We start from the raw sequence: 20,630 nt of genomic DNA, 5'->3' as shown, positions 1-20,630 counted from the left end.
TTTCAGAGGGTGTGTGCTGGGAACAATAGCTTATTTATGTTTCATTGTCTCTGACTGTCTATTTTTGACATGCATCTTTTTCAGGGCACAGATTTAGACTTTTTTGGCTTTCCAGTTCCAAACCTCAACAAATCTAAATAAGCCTTTTTTGTAGAAAGCTCGCTGAAATTATGAATGGTGAGAAGATGCATGGTGACATGTGGTGGTAGTAAGGAAGGCCAAAACCGCAGGGATTGGTCCCGGTTCAGTGTGACAAAGTGACACACTTGTCAGTGTTTTTGGTTTGTTTTGCAGGTTTTTAAAGTTTATTCACCAAAATGGACCTTCTGGAAGCCATTGACTCCCTCTCGTGGACTAAAGAGCTGGTGAGGATGTTTTGATTTAATTCACATGATAACCATTACACATCCATTTTCTTTATATAGTAGTAGTTACAAAAAAACATCTTAAACCTGAATTTCCTTGCCCTATATCTTTCAAAAGTAATAAATCTTAATTCAATCACCATCGAACATTCCAAACTGAATTTAGATGAGTCAGGTCAAGTGGCATGTTGATGTAATAAGCTCTAAAAACCGAACAAGTGGGCGTGTATATTTATATCTTTTTCAGTCAACTGGAGCCTACCAAAATTCCCCAAATTTTTTGGGAGATTGATTAGGAGTCGAAGCCCCTTTCCAAGTATGTACCGTGCAACTTTTCAAGCTGTTTTTGGCCCCAACAACTATTCACGTGAATAACGGCTCTGTTTGAAATTCTCGCACTGTCGGATTTCTTTTTAATGAATGTTCACCATAATGCAACAGGGAGGGGTCACATGTGTACTACCACTTGTGCACTACTTTAACCCGCACCTTGTCAACACATTTCACACACGCACCCACCCAGTATATGATCAAGTGTCTGCAAAAAAAGTCAGGCCACTTCATGTGGCTGCAGGAGTTCCTGGACAGCAAACAAGCTGAAACCACAAAACCACACCTAAAAGTCTGAGAGAAGTGAAGGAAAGGACATTTTGTTCAATCATTTTCTGCAACCGCTTATCCTCACAAGGGTCGCGGGTGCTCGGATGTTTGGTCGCCGGTCTTTTGGCCGCCGGTCTTTTGGCCTCCGGTCTTTTGGTCGCCGGTCTTTTGGTCGCCGGTCTTTTGGTCGCCGGTCAAATGGTGACAGTGTTTCCTGTTGAAACCAGCTCTCAAAATTATAATCACAAGAGAGAGTTTAATATAGAAGAGAGTTTAATATCTAAGTACATTTGACCGCCGACTAAAAGGGACCAAAATACTCTGGTCTTTTTAATGTGTGAGCCAAAATGGCTTTTTTTTGGCCACAACTGCTTAGCTATTTATTTTATTTTTTTAACAGTTCACTTTTGCACACTTTTTACTACCTTGCACAATGCAAAGCTTGCACATCAACAATAAATAATTGACAAAGTTGTAGCAGTTAGTAAAAGAGCATCACTGGAGCAAAACAGCAGGGGGCAGCAGAGGAAGGGGTTAGGTCCATTTTGATACATTTTCAGATAGCTCCTCCAAAATAAAATAGAAATTGGACAAAAGATATACTGAAGGTCCTAGCAAAACGCCAACCAAATTTCCTCAAAAGAAATAATCATTGAGAGTTTTGACGTCCAAGGCCAAACAAACGTTCGTTTAAATACGGCATGTCGCCGTTTTGCCAAAGAAAGAAAAAGTTAATGTCATCCTTTGTGATTATGAACTTATTTCTTCTGGAAGAAAGGAAGCAGAATGAAAGTCAACATCATCCTCATAAAAATCAATGAATTTTCTTTCTTACCACGGAAGACTCTGAAGCGTGCAAAACAATGTTAGGGAGCTATCCAACCGGAATTCCTGAGGACCCTCATTCACATGGCCGTGGGCGTAAATGCATCTGTTTCATGCGGGCACGCATGTGTGTACGTGTGACATTGGGGGGGTATTTATTTGTATTTGCCTGTGTGTGTGTGGGGGAGTCTGCTGCTGATGTGGGTCATTACCCCCTTCTTTTCCCCAAGGGGCCGTACAGCGGGAGTTGGCTGGGGGAGGAAGCCGCATGATGTGAGTGTGTAGCAGCTTACATAAGGCCGGGGTGGGGTTGAGGTCGTGCCCCCGAGGATCTGGGACCAATAAATCACTGTGCCGTCTCTGCTCCGACACCCAGCTTGTCTGATGAGGGGCAGCGTTGGTGGGGTGAAGTGGATGGGGGAGGGTTGGATTAGTAATGGCTGTGGGGGAGGGCTTCCACGGAACAGCGTTGCGGCCTTGTCTCGCTGCCATTCTTGACCCTGCCTTAAAGGATGACGACAAAGTGCAACGTAGACACTCGAGCAGCTTTATAATGTGTGACTTTGTGGTGTTTGAAACCGGGACACTGAAGCTAAATGGAGATTGTGGATACCGCGGTTTGGAATTGGTATCAAGCATGTAGCAAGACAGCCAATAGGGTAGCTAGAGATTGTCAAGCAGAAGACAATGCTAGCGGGACAATTTCAAAATAAAATAATCGATATAGGGAATGTATTGGCATTTTGTATATTGGCGCTTTTTATCATATATTGGAATAGTTCTTTGCATAATAAAGTCTTTACCATGGGCAAACTACGGCTTGCGGGCCACATACGGCCCGCTAAGATTTTTAATCCGGCCCACCAACGTTGTCCAAATAGTTTTTTAATAGAAACTTTTGTAAATAGAGGTACCACTGTACTTGCAAATTAAAGTAGTTCTCATCAAACCCAAAATTATCTCAAGAGATAATTTCCCACACCCTATTTACATAGAACGGCTTACCACCGAGCATTATTAGCCCAGCCTTACTTTCTCAACTGGTCTGCACGTCGATGACGGCGTGATCCTGGGTGGACTCACCGGGTCGTCAAAAGTCACCCCCCCCCCCCCCCCCCCCCCCCAGGTCCAATCCCAGCACGACAGTGTCATGTTTATTGTTCCTATCTCACTGGATGAAGTCATCTATGGGCTCCTTCAAAAGCTTCCCCGTTTGCTCCCCGCATTCCTACGCTTCAAGTTGTGATTATGAAAGTATGCAGGCCTCTCCTCTTGCAACCCCTCCCTTTCATTGTTTTGCCCAGCATGCGGGTGAGCATGTGTTTACTCGCAGCCCGTGTCCACGCGTCGCAAAGACCTACGGCCCTTTCCCATCTCACACGGGATGCCTAAAAGCCCCAAACTCCTTTTGCCATTGTTGGCTCCACTTTGATGTCCTGTGGCTTTTGTGGAGCAGAGAAGTTATTTACACACTGGCGCCCAGCCAACACACACACCTTCATCTAACCTGCCAATAGCAATAGACTGTGTGTGTCCTTCAGTTATCTTTTCCTATTATCTTTATTATTTTTGCCCCCACCCCGACCGGTACCCTTACCATCCAAGCTTTCCCATGCACCCCACCTCTCATAGGCCACATTAATCCACTTCCCATGCGCTACATTCCTCCTCTTTGACTTTATTCCAGGGGTGGTGAACACAAGGCTCTCGAGCCGCATGTGGCTCCCGGCCAAAATGTATGTGACTCTATGCTTGTTATTATATTTTGCATATACTTTTATGCTTATATGCTTTTATTTTTTTGACAAGGGCACTGTAAAACCAGAATTTAGTGAGTTGTTTGGTGTAATGCGTACAATAGTACAATTTTCTCAATTTCTTATTTGTGGACATATTTGTTCTTCAGTCAGTGGCAGCCATTGAGTTAACACAGAACCTTAAAACGTCCCAAACCCGACAGGACGCCACTTGGAAATACGCACTGATCAGCGAAATGATGAATTAACCTGGAAATCACCCCCAAAACAACTGGAAATGATCCAAAATTGAAAGAAGGTGACTTGTAAGTACCCTAAAATGACACAAACTTAACTATTTGCCTTCCATTGAAAATGATTAACTTCACTTCAACTGGCTGTGGATTCTTTCAGTGCCATTGACGTTTAATGTCATCAACGCTGACCATTGAGTGAACTTTTCTGGCCCATATGAGATCTAGTTGGCATGAAAGCTGCCCGCCAACCAAAGTGAGTTTGACACCCCCATTCTAATAGATGTGCTGCCGCATTTGGATGTTGTACATTAAAATTCAGCAGGGGAATAGAAAAAATGGCAATAAAATGTGTCCTCTCTTCCATCCTTTCCATCCACAATCGCCTCGCCTCTCTTCTTCTTTTCCCTAAGCCACACACACACACAGCAAGCACATCTGCACACACACATTTTTTCATCAATGATGTGCACTACCCCCCACCCCCACTCCACCCCCCGACTCGTCTTTCTCAGCATCCCCCCTGCTGTCCTTCATCCTTTATTCTCTTCTTCCTCCCCCTCCCTCTCTCACACACAAAGTTGGAACCACACACACACACACACACACACACACACACACACACGCACACACACGCGCATCTATATTTCCCAACTCCACCTCTGGCAGGTTGTGATTTCCACCGTCAGAAATTGCTTTTTCAATATCTCTCTCTCTAATTATGAGCCCCGCTAAAGGGGTCTTGCCACCAGAATACCAATTTTATACATTTTATTTCCTTCTTGGCTGGGATAATTCCCGTGTCCTCGGCTGTAACAATGAAGACATCACGCTCCCGCGCGCGCTCGTGTGTGTGCGTGCGCGCGCGTTGTTGCTCCATTATCACCGGTGGGCCTTTCCAATCCTTCCCTTGAGGTGGTGATTAGCAAAACACAAGGAAGGGGAGGGCGGCGATGATGATGAGGACGCCCATCTTTCGGTTTTATCTCCGCGCCAACGAGGACAAAATGGAAGATGTTCTGCTTGCGGCGAGAAAAAAAGCGGAAAACCACCAAATCTCCATATACAAGCACACCACACCACTAAGCACCACCCCTTCACTGCCAACAAGGGGTTAAACTCGAGCGCTTCCTCATTTTCCCGATTGATTGACGTGTGAGAACCCCACGCTCCAATCAACGACAGGACGGCTACCCCACGTGGGATCTACCGACTCTCATTGGCTGGCAGCGCCATCTCCGTCGCCGAGCCCCACGTGGAGAATTTCATTCAATCACTACTGAGAACAATCCCACGGAGCCTCGTCGCCCCCTTTTTAAATAAACGTGTTTTTAATTACGCCGATGGATCTAAATTGCAATCGCGTCGATCCTATTCCGTAAAAAAAGTTCTACTTTTTAGTGAAACGGACATATTGAATTGCACGAGTAGTATAGTATAGCGTCGACGTAGTATTTACCACTAACTACGGATGTGTGTGCAAGCGTGGGGGGTTGTTTTGGCCCATCACCCCTCCTTTCTTTAAGAACTCATGTTATGTCCCATTGAGGACGGGGGAGAGGGGGAGAGAGGGTGAGGGAGTGTTGTGTGAAAGGATTGCAGGCCAACGAGGGAGACAAAATAGGCTGCGGCAGCTTTCAATGTGCTGCTGTTGTGTGTCCGTCCGTCTGCGAGCCGCTCCTCCTCCTCCTCTACGCCAAGAAAGAAAGAGAGAGAGCGAGAGAGAGGGAGAGAGAGAGGCCAACCGACAGCGTACGGGCGATCGGACATATCCTCCAAGTTTCCAGAGACTTGAGTGGAGAGGGACCCCCGAGGAAGGCTTCCAAAGAGGGACCGATCCTTGCTCCTCCTGCCCCGGCCTCACGCGTCGAGAGCGGGGCGGCGCTGCTCCAGGAGAGCCGCGGTAGCCAGAACAAAGGAAGACGAGGAGGTATGAACCAGCCTTAACAACAGCTTTCTTGCCCAAATGTGCTGATAAAAAAACATTCCCAAGATCTCATCGTATTCCTCGACTAAGCTGTTCCGTCTCGCCGGGGGACAAGAAGGACAATAACCGTAAGGAGACGCACGTTCGCCGGCAGAATGTTCCCCCAGAACCGAGCACCGGTGAGTTGGAAATGTCACTGTCTATTAAACGCAATCTGAGCGATGCTTAATTTCCGGGTAGTCTTATTGTTATTATTGTTATTTATTTTTATGATGTGAACGATAAAGGTCAGGCTCATTTGTTATCTAGAGTCAGGAGAACTTTGGAGACTCTGATGCATTTTTTTCACTGCAAGCATGGATCTTTAATTCCACACTGCATTGCACTATATTCTATTTTGTACTACTGTAGTGTATTGTTGTGTAGAAGAGCGATGGAGAGCCCGTGTGTTTGGCCTTTTGCTCAAATTGCTGAGAGGAAAGTGAGTCAACTCACCTTGTTGACACATTCAAGTATCATTGTAGTCGCCCCCATTCATAGGATGTCAAAAATGCAGGATTAATACGCATAGCAATGTCCAACAAGGTGTCTAAATTTCCCTCGCCTATCAAGGTTCAGTTTTTGTGATAGTCTATTGTGGCTTTTTAACATATTTCTATTTGTTTTGCATTGTGGGATGTTGTGTTTTTATTATGAATTCAAAAAATGTAGATATGGTCAAGTCGTTCATTGTTATGGACAGTGATGGACACATTTCCAATTGGGAAAATCTTTTGGACATTTATTGTCGTCAATGGCACTAAAACACTATCATTCACTGCCACTAATTAAAATGGTGTAGGGGGTTTATCATAGCAAATGGTAGTGAAATAATGTGGAAATTAAGATAAAAGCAATTATTGGCATAAATGGAAATAGAAATCCATTTTAAACAGGATGCTTGGCATTGAATGATCATGTTTCAGTGCCGTTGATGGAAATCGATCGAATATTTGCTACCAATCCTCCCAGTCAGAGTGGATTAGACATCTATGGCCGTAAATGATCATTAGAGCAGTAGGAAGATTGTGTAAAAACTGTCAACTTTGGTTTGTCGGCCAATGCAATGTTATTCCTGCTAATCTGAACATGTTACCACATATTAGAATGCCTGCAGAAGTCACAAAACAGTCAGTGCACTTTCAATTGCTTTTTTTTAAACAACAAAGTAAACATGCATAGCTATTTACCCATCAAACATGTATACCAAATTCTCAACCCAAGCCTCAGGGCTTTGCTAACCAGCTAATGACTGTAAACTACACTCCCATTTGCTAAGGTTCCAGTAATTAAACGGATAAGGCCCCACCCTTTTTATAGCAACACAAATTCCAAGAGTGAAAGCCATACAGTAAATGACAAAATAAATATATGGTACCCATTGACAGATTTTTGTCCATGCTTGGTCATACTTTAATGCCCACTGTAATTTGATTTTAGCACCTGAAGAGTGAGCAGAAGGTTGATTGTCCTTTTACAGTTGTTTCCTGCAGTTTTTGGGCTACAAAAGGCAGTTGCTATCCAAAAAGCCTGGACATGTAGGCTCATTTTTTTGGCCTTGGTGCACTTTGTACTTATTAGATTATTGAAGACGATACACTATTCATTGACTGGTTTTTTTTCTGCGCCCTGAATTTAGCTGGCAACCACTTTGTACTCCAACTATTGCCCAACGTCATTTGGAAAAGGTCCCAGCTCGCCTGCGACCTCCTAATGAGGACAATTGCTATTGAGAATGAATGAATGTAGAGAAAAGCGGTCTGGCTAGTAAATCTGGCAATCGCGTTTGACCACCAAAAAATGGACACTGTCTGCATTGCCTGTTTAAAGTACTCTTAGAATTTGGAAGGTTGCCCACCCCATTCCTGATCATAAAAAAAAATGATATTATCTCGCTGTTTCAGGGCTAAAAACTTCTTAAACCAATGATAAATGCAAGAAAGAAACCCCCCCAAAACATGACATTCTGCAATTTGTACCCCTTTAGAGACTCCTTGAGTTCTCCTTTTCCACTTCCAATCAGTAAGTCAAGTGCTAAGGGTACACATGAGTTGTTTTTGATGTCACAGCCCCTTCTACCCCTAAGGCACAATGTTTTTTTTTTTCTTCCCTGAGAGATGAACCCAGCTTTTAATTTGCGTCAATCAAGTTAGGTAGAGGGCTTTTGAGCTGACTGAAATACATAAACACGGGTCCTCTAGCTGCATGAAGTATCAATTAAGGACTCGCTCATTTGCCTAACCCTCATCTCCATGCCTCAACCACACACACCCCTGACGGTGTTTTGACATTCATGGTCCCGCACTGTGGAAGTAGATTAAGCATGCAAATTTAAATTTACTCCAAATTCTTCAGAGCTATTCAGGTGGAAATCCGAATGTTTTGGGCTTTTTTTTTTTTTAAAGCTAAACGCCATCATTTTGTCATTATCAGTCTTTCTAGCCCATGTGTGGGCAGACTTTTGGGCCCGGGGGGGCCACATTGACTTTAAAAATTTGACAGATGGGCCGGGTCAGCACAAGATACGATACATATAAAAAAGTGCATCCGTTAACAGTACATATGAAACATAAACGGGAAAAAAGGACTCGAGTATTACCATACTCCTCACTCATCATTAAAGTAAAAAGTATAAAGTACAAAGTAAAGTAAAAAGGAATGAATTAAGAAATATTAAAATGTCATTTAACAAAAGATAAAGGGGCTGTAAAACACGGAAAACAAATAAGAGTGGACAGAGCTACTGTGACGGCGCCATCTTGGAAGAAAAAAATATTTGTGCAACGTCAGCAGACCAGATTAAAACGGCTCGTGGGCCGGATGTGGCCCGCAGGCCGTAGTTTGGCAATCACTGTTCTAGCCTCTTTGCCCTGATCTTGTGACCACCAGCAGCTCTGTGTGTAGTAAGGGTGGGGTTGGGGGGCTACAGGAAGGCAGGGAAGGACTCAGACTGTGGCTCTGCGGTTTACGCCGTAAACCCAATCCCTCTCATCCCGCCTCTACTTGCTGTGTTTCTGTGAGAGGCTCCAAACCACATCTTAATGTACGGGCAGGCATCCCAGGGCGAGAGGCGCAGTCTGCGGCGGCGCTGGTTGGGAAAGCAATGACCCTGTTTCTTTTTCAGTCCACGCAAACGCTCACAGAGCCAGTCGGTAGCTGCAATTCTCACCTCCAAGCGAAGGACCGTCAACTTGGCACAAGGTTTCGTCTGTGAAATGCGACGCGGCCAATAACCTGTCAGTGCAGCGTACTGGCCCGTTTTGACAAATTTGACCTATATTTCTGTAGCCCGTGAAGGATCGGCCTGAAAAGAAATGCCAGTAATGTTAAGAATAATACAACTCACCATTATGCCTTACATATATTAGAATAAATGACAGCTATTTTGAACATTAAGAGCCACATTGCTCATTTTAAACTTGTTCAATCTCTTTTAAATTTCTGTTTTTAGACTTTAAAACCACTCCGACTTCAGTTACCTAGAATAAAGAGAGACTGTTTATATTTACGTTCAGTCAACATAACATTTACGTGCATCTGTTTTTGCTTTGGGAAAACAGTCATTTGACTTTGTATGTTGTTGACTAAACCATGAAAAGAACATAACAAATTGGTCTATCTCATCTTGTTGATATAACATCCCCTTTTTTGTCAAATTGGATTGGATAACTTTATTTATCCCGTATTCGGGAAATTTCATTGTGACAGTAGCAGCAAAAGGCATAGTTATGGGATGGATATGCAATTTTTTCATCTATTTTGTTGATTTATCAAAAATAAGTGAAAAATTAAGAGATTATGCTAATCAATGGTCGTTTTCCCGCTACGTATAAAACAACTTCAGCCTTAACAATACTTTAGTAAGAGTTGACTAACCAGTTCAACCTGCTCTCTCTATGATGCCCAATGATTAATTTTTGTGAACATTAGTATTTTCATTTAATATGGAGAACACTTCAATCACATTAACAGATCTCCTATACTAAAAAGACTATTTAAAATATGTGATCTTGGTAATGTGATCTAAATGACCTGCTTTAAAAAGTCTTCTTTAGGTTTTATACCACATTTTAAAATAAGTAGAGAACTATCAAATGTTCTTTGAGCAAGAAGTGTCTTTAAAGACTTTTTTCTGTGGCCTTTGTCATCATCACTATGCCTAGCTAATCTTGTATCTTTCAAAAGGATCATCTACATTATCTTGGAGTATTGCGATATTCCTCAGGGCTGTCTTCCTCCATTTTCTTCAGGGCAATGCTTTCGTTTGGGGGCGAAGGGTTTTCTGAGTGCCCATGTTGTCTGTTTCCTTAAGGCTCATCCCCTTCTCAACAAAGCGAACCCACTAACAAATTGTAACTCTTAATGTTCTTCAAGGAAACGTAGAGTTTCTGTACTTTTAGATGCCGCCAAAGCCTTTTAAAACCCATTAGTGGCAACAGTGTTCAGCCCAGTGTAATCCTTCGATTTGGTAACCAACCTAAACTTGTCCTCTGGAATATTGGAGACAGAAACAGTCTGGTTGAGCTCCAACTGCTTTTATAATGTGTTTGAATCTCACAGGAGACGTTATTTGTCTGCATCTTGCCTTTTGGAGTTGATTCCATTAAACTGGATTTGTGATCGACCTTTTTGCCCAACTCTCAGAGGATTTTATTACAAAGTGCTTTTGATCACCTTGTACACAAAAACTCTGCTTTTGATGGTGTTTTTTTTTTAACCATTTCGCCAATGAAGCATGAATATTGAGGATGTATTATCAAGTATGTGGAACAAAATGAATGATGATTTTTTTTTTAAGTTACTTGACCTGATAAAAATACCAAAGATAAAAGAAAGGTAGGAAAATGGTACAAAGCTTAATATTCTAAAAAGAAAATGACAAAAAACAAAAAACTAGGCACTCTAGCCAACCTACTGGGGACATATTAGGATAATAAATTGCCCAAGGGTACATCGGTGGTGGGCAGTCATAGCCTGGAATCATGGAGTATAAGCCGCGGGGTTCAAAGCTAAGGAAAAATAGCACCTTAACGTAAAAAAATCTGATAATTTGTCACCTTTTAGTCATCATGAATCAAGGTTTTGCTGTGTAAGATCTGCTACTCTCTTGTCAATGTCAACACAAAGTAGTAAACATGTCATCAAAGATACGCCTTGATGTTTAAATACTTAAAACACGTTTGCTATTCAAGGTTGTTGCCAAGTTCTAACACAAGGACAATTGAATTTACATTGAACAACTTCCCTTTATAAATAAAGTAAAAAAAGGGAGCCCTACCTTCATAACAAAAGCCTGATTCACTTCCTCCTGAAATGATTATAATTGCCTAAATTATTAGCATAAACTGTTTAAAAGGTACGATTAAAATGTCAAATTCATCGGAAAGCACAAGCCTAACAAATAGTGTTTTGTCATGTCAAGGTACTTCAGAAAAGATCCTTTCGGTATTGTTCTGAAGGTCGTGATAAAAAACGTTTTTTTTTCCTTCAATGTACTCGCAGGAAATTACAGACACGCTGTAGAAAATCATCAAGGTCATCTTAAGATTGCGTTGACATATGCAAGCTGCTTTTGCTGACATTATTCCTCCCACTCTGAAAGGTTATTCCTTTTTTCCCCCCCTAGTTTTGTTTCTGTCGAAAGCAGAGTTGGTTAGTGGGTTAGGTGCCACTGACTTTAGGCCCGGTTTATTTTAGCTCTTCATCATTGCGGCTTCTGCCCACGTGTGAGCGTTGTCATCGATCAAAAGATTGCTTTGCTCAGCCAGCGGTGTTAGAGGGCCAAAGAGAAAGAGAGAGAGAGAGCAGGAAGAAAATAAAGGAAACTGTGCTGAAGGGAGAGCTCTGCTTTACAACACGCTACCTCGGAGGTGCGTCTCGGTGGAATTGGCAAACGAGCCGAGGGGAGGGGTGCGGGGTTACCTCATAAAAGAAGGTACCTCTAGCAATTAAGGAGGCTGACAGGCAAACTGTGGCTATCTGCTAATGTGGGCTGACAGCAGGGAAATTTGAATAAGGAGACTTGTGGGAGAAATCAGGCAGTGGAAAAGGGCGGTGGGGGTTGAGAAAGGAGAGCTAGCTGGATGGCGCTAATGAAACAGGTGCCTAGCCGCCGGGCCCCTCCCCTCTAAATGCTGGAGTCATTGAGAGATTAGTGGGGTGTTGTGCTACAACGGGCTGAGTATGAGGATGCTGTGGTGGTGGTGGTGGTGGTGGGGGTGGGTTTACCTTTTTTGTGGTCGCCAAAGTCATTTAACCTTTTTGATGGCCTATGTTGGGAGGATTTCTGCTATTATGGATAATTTATGGAGGTTCTATTTGCTTTTGCAGAGTTTTCTGATGTTGTTGAGACCATTTTCTATCTAAATATAGTAATATTAGCTTATGAGGCAATTTGTCTATTTATTATGAATGTTTTTTCTTGGAAAATTGATATTTTTTTAGAATTTACAAGCCGGAAAAAGTCAGCCCTGGTCTTTTTTTTACGTTCAAACAGCAATTTTGCAAAGGTTGATTATTTATTCGGGCTGATAAGAGGTGCATTTTTTTTTGCTATTTATGTCATGAGACTGTTTTAATTTTTGCAAAAATGAGCTTTGGGTGGTCAAAAGGTTAACAATGGAAACAGGACTGTTACTTCTTCAGTAGACATTTAACTCTTTCTCTGCCATTAGCAATGATAGGCGTCCAATCATGTGCCACTTTTCGTTTGTTTTGCTGTGACTTCCAATCATTTGAAAAGGGAGGGATTTCGGTTGTCCTATAGTTTAAATGGATCAGAGATCTATTTTTGTCAATGGCAGACAATGAATAAACAAACAACATTCTGCTCTTTGTTCCATCCTTCCAGATGGTCATTCATTCTAAATGGTCTGGATGGCATTTTAGGATTATGGGGGAGGGGCTACCCATGTGCGTAACATCACTTAACTCGCTATTATGAGCCACTGTAATGCAATGCTATTATATCACATTTGTGTTGTGGAAACTAATGTCGGCTTGATAGGACTCTACTCTAATTTGAACCAGGGTTTGATCCCCAGCTGGGGTTTTAACTATGCTAAACCGATATCTTTTTTTTGTAACAGAACAACTGTGCGTCGCTCATCAATTGAGCAGATTCAGCAATGTATCAATACAAGATTACCAAAGACAAATATTAACACACGCTGAGATGGCAGGTGCCTAACCTTTGAGTCAAGGTACTTGTGCTTAAGCATTTGCAAATCTCACTGCATACCATTGTGTAAAATATTGTATTTTTAGATTTTACAAAATGATTTTTGAACTAAAAACAGAAGAAAAAGATTAAAAAATTAAAATTATTGATTTGAAAGGGGGAAAATCAGGAAATTTAATATACATCTATACTCTTCATTTTAATTTAATCCTAAAACAGAAAGTCGGCATTCATCATTTACTTTCCCGGGCCACACAAAATGACGCGACGGGCCATATTTTGCCCCCGGGCCGCCACTTTGACACATGTGATGTAGTAGGTTCGTCTGGGTTTTGTCTGAAATCAGGTGGGATAGGCTCCAGCACCCCGCACCCTGACCAAGATAAGTTGTGTTGAAAATGAATGTTATTCTAATGTGGAAGTGATGTAGGTCAGTTATACTGTTCAATGCCTTCCTAATGGCATATAGAAGATTAAATGTCAATGCAGAAGTGCATGTATGGAAACTTTTTGAGAGAATTTGTTAGGTGTTTAGGGTATTCTTTGGGTGAGGGAGGGTAATTAGTCCCTGACTACTGTAGAAGTGCAATTTCTAGACAAGAAGGCTAGATAAAAATCTTTGTAGTGAAGAGAATACAAAAAACTTGAGTCCTTGAGCACGGTGCAGAAAAGACAAAATATATTCAAGCTAGTATTGTCAAAGCAGTTTTGTGGTTGTGGGCAATCTTTGATCATTGTTGCGTCTTTTCTTTCATTGAGCAAACATGTCAAAGGATGTTTTCATCTGTGAAAAGATTTGTTTTCCCAAAAAGTTTCTCCTCGTAGTTTTTTGTGTGTTTTTTTGGGCGAAACGGCAACAATAGTGTCTTTTCAGTATTCTTCATATTGTAAACATTACCTCTGTGCGATAACAATAATAATTTTACAGCCCAAAACAACTTTGGTGATGCGTGATTGTGGATTTTCATGTTGTCCGTGAGGAGGCCGCTCATGCGAAGGCAATAAAGCACACATGTGCTCGTAAATACTTGCGGAAAGCGGCATCTTGTAAGCATCCGCTGTCTGTGGTGGTGGTGCGTGTGGGCGTCTTGTCTGCTCCGAGGTTGAGTTCATGTTTCTGTGCGTTTGCGACGTACATATTGTGCAAGGATGTGAGGTCATTGTGGTTTTGTTGCCTGCGGTAGGAAGGCAACTCAAATGAAAACAAGCGGGCATGGTCACACTGTTGGAAAACTCCACAACAAGTGGTTTAGTTTTTATGTTCGTTCTTTTGTCTTTGCAGTTTAAGAGTTGTAGCGTATGTTTTGTTCTAGGAACAGAATAAGGGATGTGGGATGCAGTTTTTTTTGTTGCTAACCCAAGCTTCTATTGTTTTAGAGTTTTTTGTTTTGTTTTTATTAGGACAAAAAGTATAGAAGAATATCAAGTGATGCCCTTTTTTGTCAATAATTTGTCTGTTTCGATGTTAAGAATTTGTTAAATCTAAAAAAAATGCATCAGCTCACTACTGTCTAAAAAAAAGCCGATGGTAAAAAAATAATAATAATCAAGAAAAACATTAAGACTAATATTAAAAAAACTAACTATTTCAAACCAACTATGAGCGCCAGATATAACATATTTGAGACCACATTTTGTGTTAAATGCAACGTTACGTTTAACATTTTTTGTCAATTCAAAAATTAATCCGTCCAGGAACAAATCAATATTTTTACATCCCTAGAATATACCTATCAAATTTAATTCCCTTCCGTCCTTGAGTAACAGAGGAGGAGCAATTGTAATGTCCTCGGCAAGAACAAAGTGAGTGACCTTTTACGTCCATCCCTGAGCAGTTTAATAAAATCCTCATTACAAAAAGGACAGTTGCGTCTTTTTCCATGCACACAAAAAAAATAGACGTGAAGGACATAAAAACATAAGAAAAAAATCTTATGCCTTAAAGGAGAGTATGACAAGATGGTACACCTTCATAATCCTTCTATAAAATGGCTTAAGTGACTTTCCTATTTTCTAGGTTAAGTGCCTGCTTAACATTTTTTAGTCAAGGAACACTTTTTTCATTAAAACACCACAAACAAAAAATATTATTTCATTTCTGCAGCTTAGATTTACATGTTTTAGTTTACTCTCTCAGAGAAAACCTTTGTTTTTTTGACTGCCACTCATTTTATGTATTTATTTCTATTTTATCCAGACCTCAGTTCTAAGTAAACAGCTTTCCTTTACAAATTTTTGTGTATTTTTATACATGCATGTTAATGAGTGGAGGATTTTCCAATGGACACCAGACAGTAGTGTTGTTGCAAAATACTCCTCTAGGATAATTGGCCCGTCGTGTGTTTGTGTCAGAGTGAATTTAGGAAGCGATCCGTCTAAAAGATTTGGTGCAAGTCGTTACGTTAGTGTTTTTCTCTTTTCATTGCGTTTCAAACTTTTTGGGTCACAAGTTGTCCCCTATTGTATCTCTCATTTGTTATTGTCTCCTTTCTTTTTATGACCTTCTAACTTTGTATTTTATCTGTAAAAACAAAATCAAAAACATCCTCAACTCTTTAAACTTAGTTATTTTGTTGAGATAATTCTGAGAACAGCTCAATAAATGGCTGCGCAACAACTTTATTTCAGTTATTTTGAATTGCTTACTGATTTTTCAAGTTGAATTAATGACATTAATGGGGGAAAAATCATGACATTTTTAACATTGGTCCATTTTCTTTTTAGCGTGATGAGAACCTGGCATTTGAGCGAAAATATGTCGACTTTTTCGATCTTTTCTATGAGCATGTTTGCATTGGCGTGCTGTGAGGCTGTCATGTCAACATGCGAGTGTGATTTTCACAGCTTTCATCCCTCTTCCCCGCACCAGCACCCCCCCACCCCCAAGCTTCCTACATGCTTTTTGGCATTCCGGCTGAGTGATGTTGCCGTTAATTAAAGCTAATGTGTTGCCGATGTGCACGACACTTAGATGTGAGCGGAAGGCGTTTTCAAAGGAGTCATCACTGCCGTCATTAGGAGTCTGCACGCTGTCGATATACTGCCACTTTAATGGGACAGAACGCGGCCTGAGCGTTTGTTTGTTGGCTTGATTGTGTCTTGGCCACATCTAAAGGAGATTTGGCAGGGACACGGACAAAATTCGCTTCATGTGACTGGACAAACATGTCGACTTGATGATTCATCTTCCATCAAGATGTTAAGAACATTGAGAAAATGGCTGGAGATGATCATGATTAGTTTTCAAGAACGTGATCGGAATTGATCGGATCTGATTGATCCAATTCGTTTTTCCACTCTGTCTTTGTTTACTTATTTTTTAACCTTCAAAGATCCAAACTTTGGCAAGGCATGCATTTTTATTTTCTTTGTGTAAAAAACAAAGAATTGTCTTGTAGTTGTAATGCAGTTTCTGAGAAAAATAAGAAAATTTAGTAGGTTAAACTAGAAATGGAATCTACTGTAAAAAGCAGTATATGTGCCCCAAAAAGTGTTTTTCATTTTTATTATTATGTCTCAGAAAATTCACTTGCAATTGGGCGTAGGATGCCAATAAAAATGAGTCATCTGACTTAATTTGTCAATGCATTTTTCCCTTTTTGGCTCCCATCCTCACATTTCTCTCCTTTTTTCTTATTAAATCCTTCAAAGCGGCCTTTAAACTTTTTCTTGAACAACCGTCTACATCAATCCTCCCAAAGATAATTGTAATAACCATCAGTAAGTATGCAATGATTGAATTTTTCTTCCCACAATAATCTCCTTCCTTTTATTGTGAAGATCACATTATTTGTTCTAATTTAATGCCAACCACTCCGTAGTACTTGACCATTCCTGTGGGTTGGTGAGCACGGTGCTGTTGACACAGAGCCAGATAGACAGACAGACAGCTGGGTGAGCTCCCACTCTTGCCACCCTTGTAGTCCAGTGCTCAGCCTTCTTTTGTCTGCTTGTCCCAGAGCATTACACTTATGCTTGTAGCCTCCTAATTGCTCTGGACCCTGCAGAGAAGAGAGCCAAACGCTCTGGGGTTCCAAAGACTCTACAGCCCTTATGGAGTCCCCTCCCCACCTTCTATTCCTTTCCCCCCTCCCGCTTTCCCCTTCTTTGACCTGCTATGAAACAATGAGTGCTCATTTGGCTAAGAATCTCATGCACTCATGTCTTGCCCTTCTTTCCCAAGTCTTTGTGGCCCCTTCACATCTGGCTTCATTGGCATTGACACTCTGTAACAGACGGCCCGACACCATACAAGTGCTTAAACCACGTCTCGTTGAACCTGTGTCACATGTCAATATCCTGTGTGTTTTTCTCTCGTCCTCAGGCACCTCTCCAGCCACCCCCGGGGTCTTCGGCCTCCGTGGTGGCGGCAGCGGCGGCCGCCGCAGCAGCGTCGGGGACGCCGCAGTCGCTGAAACTGACGTATCCGGAGACGTTGGATCGCATCAAAGAGGAATTCCAGTTTCTACAGACCCAGTATCACAGGTGATTAAAGTGGTCGGTTTATTGGAGGTGGTGGATGCCCAAATTGGACGTCCATCATTGTAAATCACAGATAAGAGTCCGCAATTGCGCACTACTCTCGTCTTCTCTGCGCAGCAGCAATCATATGGCATGCAGTAAATAAAATCCAAACATTTTTTTTACCCCTTTCCGCATGATGGTGCCGCTTACGCGGCAGCCAGTGTCAGTAGCTCTGTCCACTCTTATGTTTTTTGTGTTTTATAGCATGTTTTACGTGAAAAATTAGAGGGAACATTGACATGTACCTGCTTATGCCAGTTGTGATACTGGTGTGCCCATAGCGAGCAATGATGATGTCGCTCACACTGGTACTCGGTGTGCTCAGGGAGGTTGTCTTTCTGCCCAGACCAACGAAAAATTAGAGGGAACATTGGTGGTGACCATACCCGCCAGGCTTGTTACTGATTTGTGCTTGTTATACTGCGTAAAACACTGCTATGGCCAAAAACGGCATGTAGAAATAAGTCATATAGCAGTTTAAGTTCGTAGTATTACCATATTTGACTTTAGTCACTTACTATTACATCTTCTGATATTGTGACTTTTTTCCCTCATATAACAATGACTTCATTATCTTAATATTTGAACTGTTCTCCCAGTCCTATTTTCATTCCGTTTTTTTTTTGTCTGGCATATGTTTACCAAATGTGGAGTCAAGGTTCCGGCTCCGGCAGCAGAAGTCACATTAATGAGAAAACATATTTGATTAGCTGCTTCCTCATCATCACTGAAATTGGTTTCAAAAATCATCTCTCCAAAATGTTCTGCCTGCACTGTATTTGATCAAAATAGCAACATGGTTTCACACTCTACCAGTCCTCAAACTACCTGTTGCACAATTACATTGACGTTGTACCAAAACTCATCGTACGACGTCAACAAAAAACGAACAGTGTGAGTGCGGCTTCAGATATTCTTTGAATTAGGAATTTTGGCTTGGCTTTAGAATCCCCCACCCTCCCTTTTGGCACACCGTCATACCCCCATCACACCCCAGTCTTATCCTCCTCTCTTCCTGCTTTGATTTAGCTGGCCAGTATCCCACCCCCTCCTTCTTTTTTTCTGTCCCACTTCAAACTTCTTTTGTACACTCCCACATCTGAAGCCCTCAAAACCCTGTGGCTACTGCAGCCTCCTTCAGAAAACTGTGTGTGTGTGTGTGCTGCCATATTGGTCGGAATGAGTTGTTGTGAGTGGGGACTTTCTGATGTGTCCTCAGGATTATAGCAATTCATTAGTCAAGGATTAGTTCAGTAATTTTGAATTGACTATTAACTGATTGCCAAAAGGCTGATGCGATAATAATCTAGCCTGAACTACCGTATTTTCCGCACTATAAGGCGCAGCTTGAATAAATGGCCTACCTTAAAATGAGGATGGGTGCAATAGAAAATAGTTGGAACCAGAAAATCCTCATGTCTTTGGATGCGATAATTATGATCAGAGTAACATGCTGTCCTTCAGTCATCATTTTTTTTTCCAAGATGGCGCCAAATAAATCCATGCAAGAGCATTTCTTCTTTCCTCATTTACTCACTAGTTAAATGGACCATTTTTCTGTAAATCCCTTTCAATCATTTGGCTCTGTTTTTTCTTCAGTGTCTGTACAAGACTGAATATTTACTTCATGATATGTAGTAACATTTCTCTGGAATGCGAATGTTGGATTGATCTTGACCTAATCAAGGCATTCATTGCAAATGAGTCCTACCCGCTGTTGATTGCTCTTCTGGCACCATGACAATGCCTTCCTCTTACGTTAGAGAACACTGGCAAGTTTACTTCAGGCACACGCCTTAGTAAATACTCAATATTTGTTTGGAAATGATTCTAATTGGGTGAGCTCAAGGTTGTGATTTGAGCTGGAAGGTGTACACATTTTTAGGGACATTTGCAAAGGGAAAAGGGACATTATCTATGACAGTAAGCATAGTTGGAACAGGCCAACAATTTTAGCAATTGAATTCCTTTTAGCGATGTATTGGATGTCTTATCTAGCTATGGAATTATCTCGGCCTTCTGTGCAAATTGCTAGTTGTTCATTGGTTGCTGATTGGGAACTTGAAATGGTGTTGGCTTCTTCTGATAAAAAGCTAGGCTAAACTTAGTGCCGACATATGTACAATGTCCTTGGAACAGTGAGTGTGTAGTAACACTTCATTACATTTTCTTAACGCCAATGACTACTATTTAGAGGGAGTCAGACCTTTTCTAGCAAAAAGTGTATGGAATTGCTCAAGCCTTCTATATTTTCAGTAAATAATGTCAGATAGTCCAGAGGAAAACAGTCAAATCACTGACTAGAGCACGATGCAACTTGCATGCAAATTCATGTTTTGTCACCACCGTGGGAATGCATCTGAACTCAAAACCAAGGACCGCCTGTAGTTCCTTTTTCTAGAGCCGTACGCTGTAATCATGTTAATCTGGTTGTACATTTCAAGTTTGACCATTCCAGACCAAGTCATTACAAAGACCAATCACAGTTCTCAGCGGTATTCTCTCTTAAACTTGTAAGCATCTCATAAAAGACACCTCAGTTATTCCCCGCTGGCAAAAGTTGATGTTTGCTCATGTGATTACGACCAGATCCTCGTGCGGTTGCATACAGGACAGGCCTCTCGATGAAAGAAAAACACTTGTGGACTTCTTCACTGCTGGTATGTTTGCCTCCAGACACAAATACACACACTGAGCGATGATGTATTCGCTCAAAACGAACACACGTGCAGGGCTCCCCAATTATCTGCGCACACAAATAGATGCTGCCTAGAAATAGCAGAGCTTACTTGTGTGTTTTGGCTGCTGAGACGGTGGCTGGATTCCGATAGATGTCGGATTAGACGGCTGGAAAAAGACTGAGGGGAAGGGATTAGCGCCCATGAGCTACAACTGCGTGTGTGGCGGATCGGTGTGTGTGCGCGTCTCGCCAGGCTACGTGCACAAATGCAAATGTCTGGCGGGTTTCGGCCGTGTGGTAGGTAGGTAGGTAGCGATGGGGAAGATTAGTAGGAAAGCAAAGGGAGAGAAGGGCTAATTGAAGTCTTTGGCAGGTCAGCGGCTCCCATTTTTGCATGGTGAGCTCGTGTACGTTTGCAAAACAGCCTGTAATCGGAAAACTGAGGCAACAGAGCTTTAATTACTTCATTTCTTTCCGTACACACACACACATACGAGCTA

The 20,630-nt window shown here is 41.7% G+C and overlaps 1 protein-coding gene and 1 long non-coding RNA gene across 5 annotated transcripts in view; both read left to right on the top strand.

Annotated features, from left to right (window-relative positions):
* Positions 1-259: 259 nt before the first annotated feature.
* LOC144197102 (uncharacterized) lies at positions 260-4,050 on the top strand. The gene is made up of 3 exons (XR_013326469.1): positions 260-365; positions 3,751-3,852; positions 3,941-4,050. It is a non-coding gene; the product is annotated as an uncharacterized LOC144197102 (long non-coding RNA).
* A 987-nt stretch (positions 4,051-5,037) lies between these two features.
* The window catches only part of tle2a (TLE family member 2, transcriptional corepressor a), a 33,951-nt gene continuing 18,358 nt past the window's right edge, over positions 5,038-20,630 (top strand). The window contains exons 1-3 of one of the 4 annotated variants that reach the window (XM_077717828.1): positions 5,038-5,710; positions 5,798-5,886; positions 17,251-17,411. In XM_077717828.1, coding sequence (XP_077573954.1) covers positions 5,863-5,886; positions 17,251-17,411 — 185 coding nt within the window. In that variant the 5' untranslated portion in view covers positions 5,038-5,710; positions 5,798-5,862. Of the gene's footprint in view, positions 5,887-17,250; positions 17,412-20,630 lie in introns of all 4 variants that reach the window. The other 3 variants (XM_077717827.1, XM_077717826.1, XM_077717829.1) reach the window with 3 other exon arrangements.

The sequence above is a fragment of the Stigmatopora nigra genome, chromosome 5 (assembly GCF_051989575.1).
Source record: "Stigmatopora nigra isolate UIUO_SnigA chromosome 5, RoL_Snig_1.1, whole genome shotgun sequence".
Lineage (NCBI taxonomy): Eukaryota > Metazoa > Chordata > Actinopteri > Syngnathiformes > Syngnathidae > Stigmatopora > Stigmatopora nigra.
The sequence above is the reverse complement of the archived record's forward strand: the minus strand, read 5'-3'. Positions and strand labels throughout refer to the sequence as shown.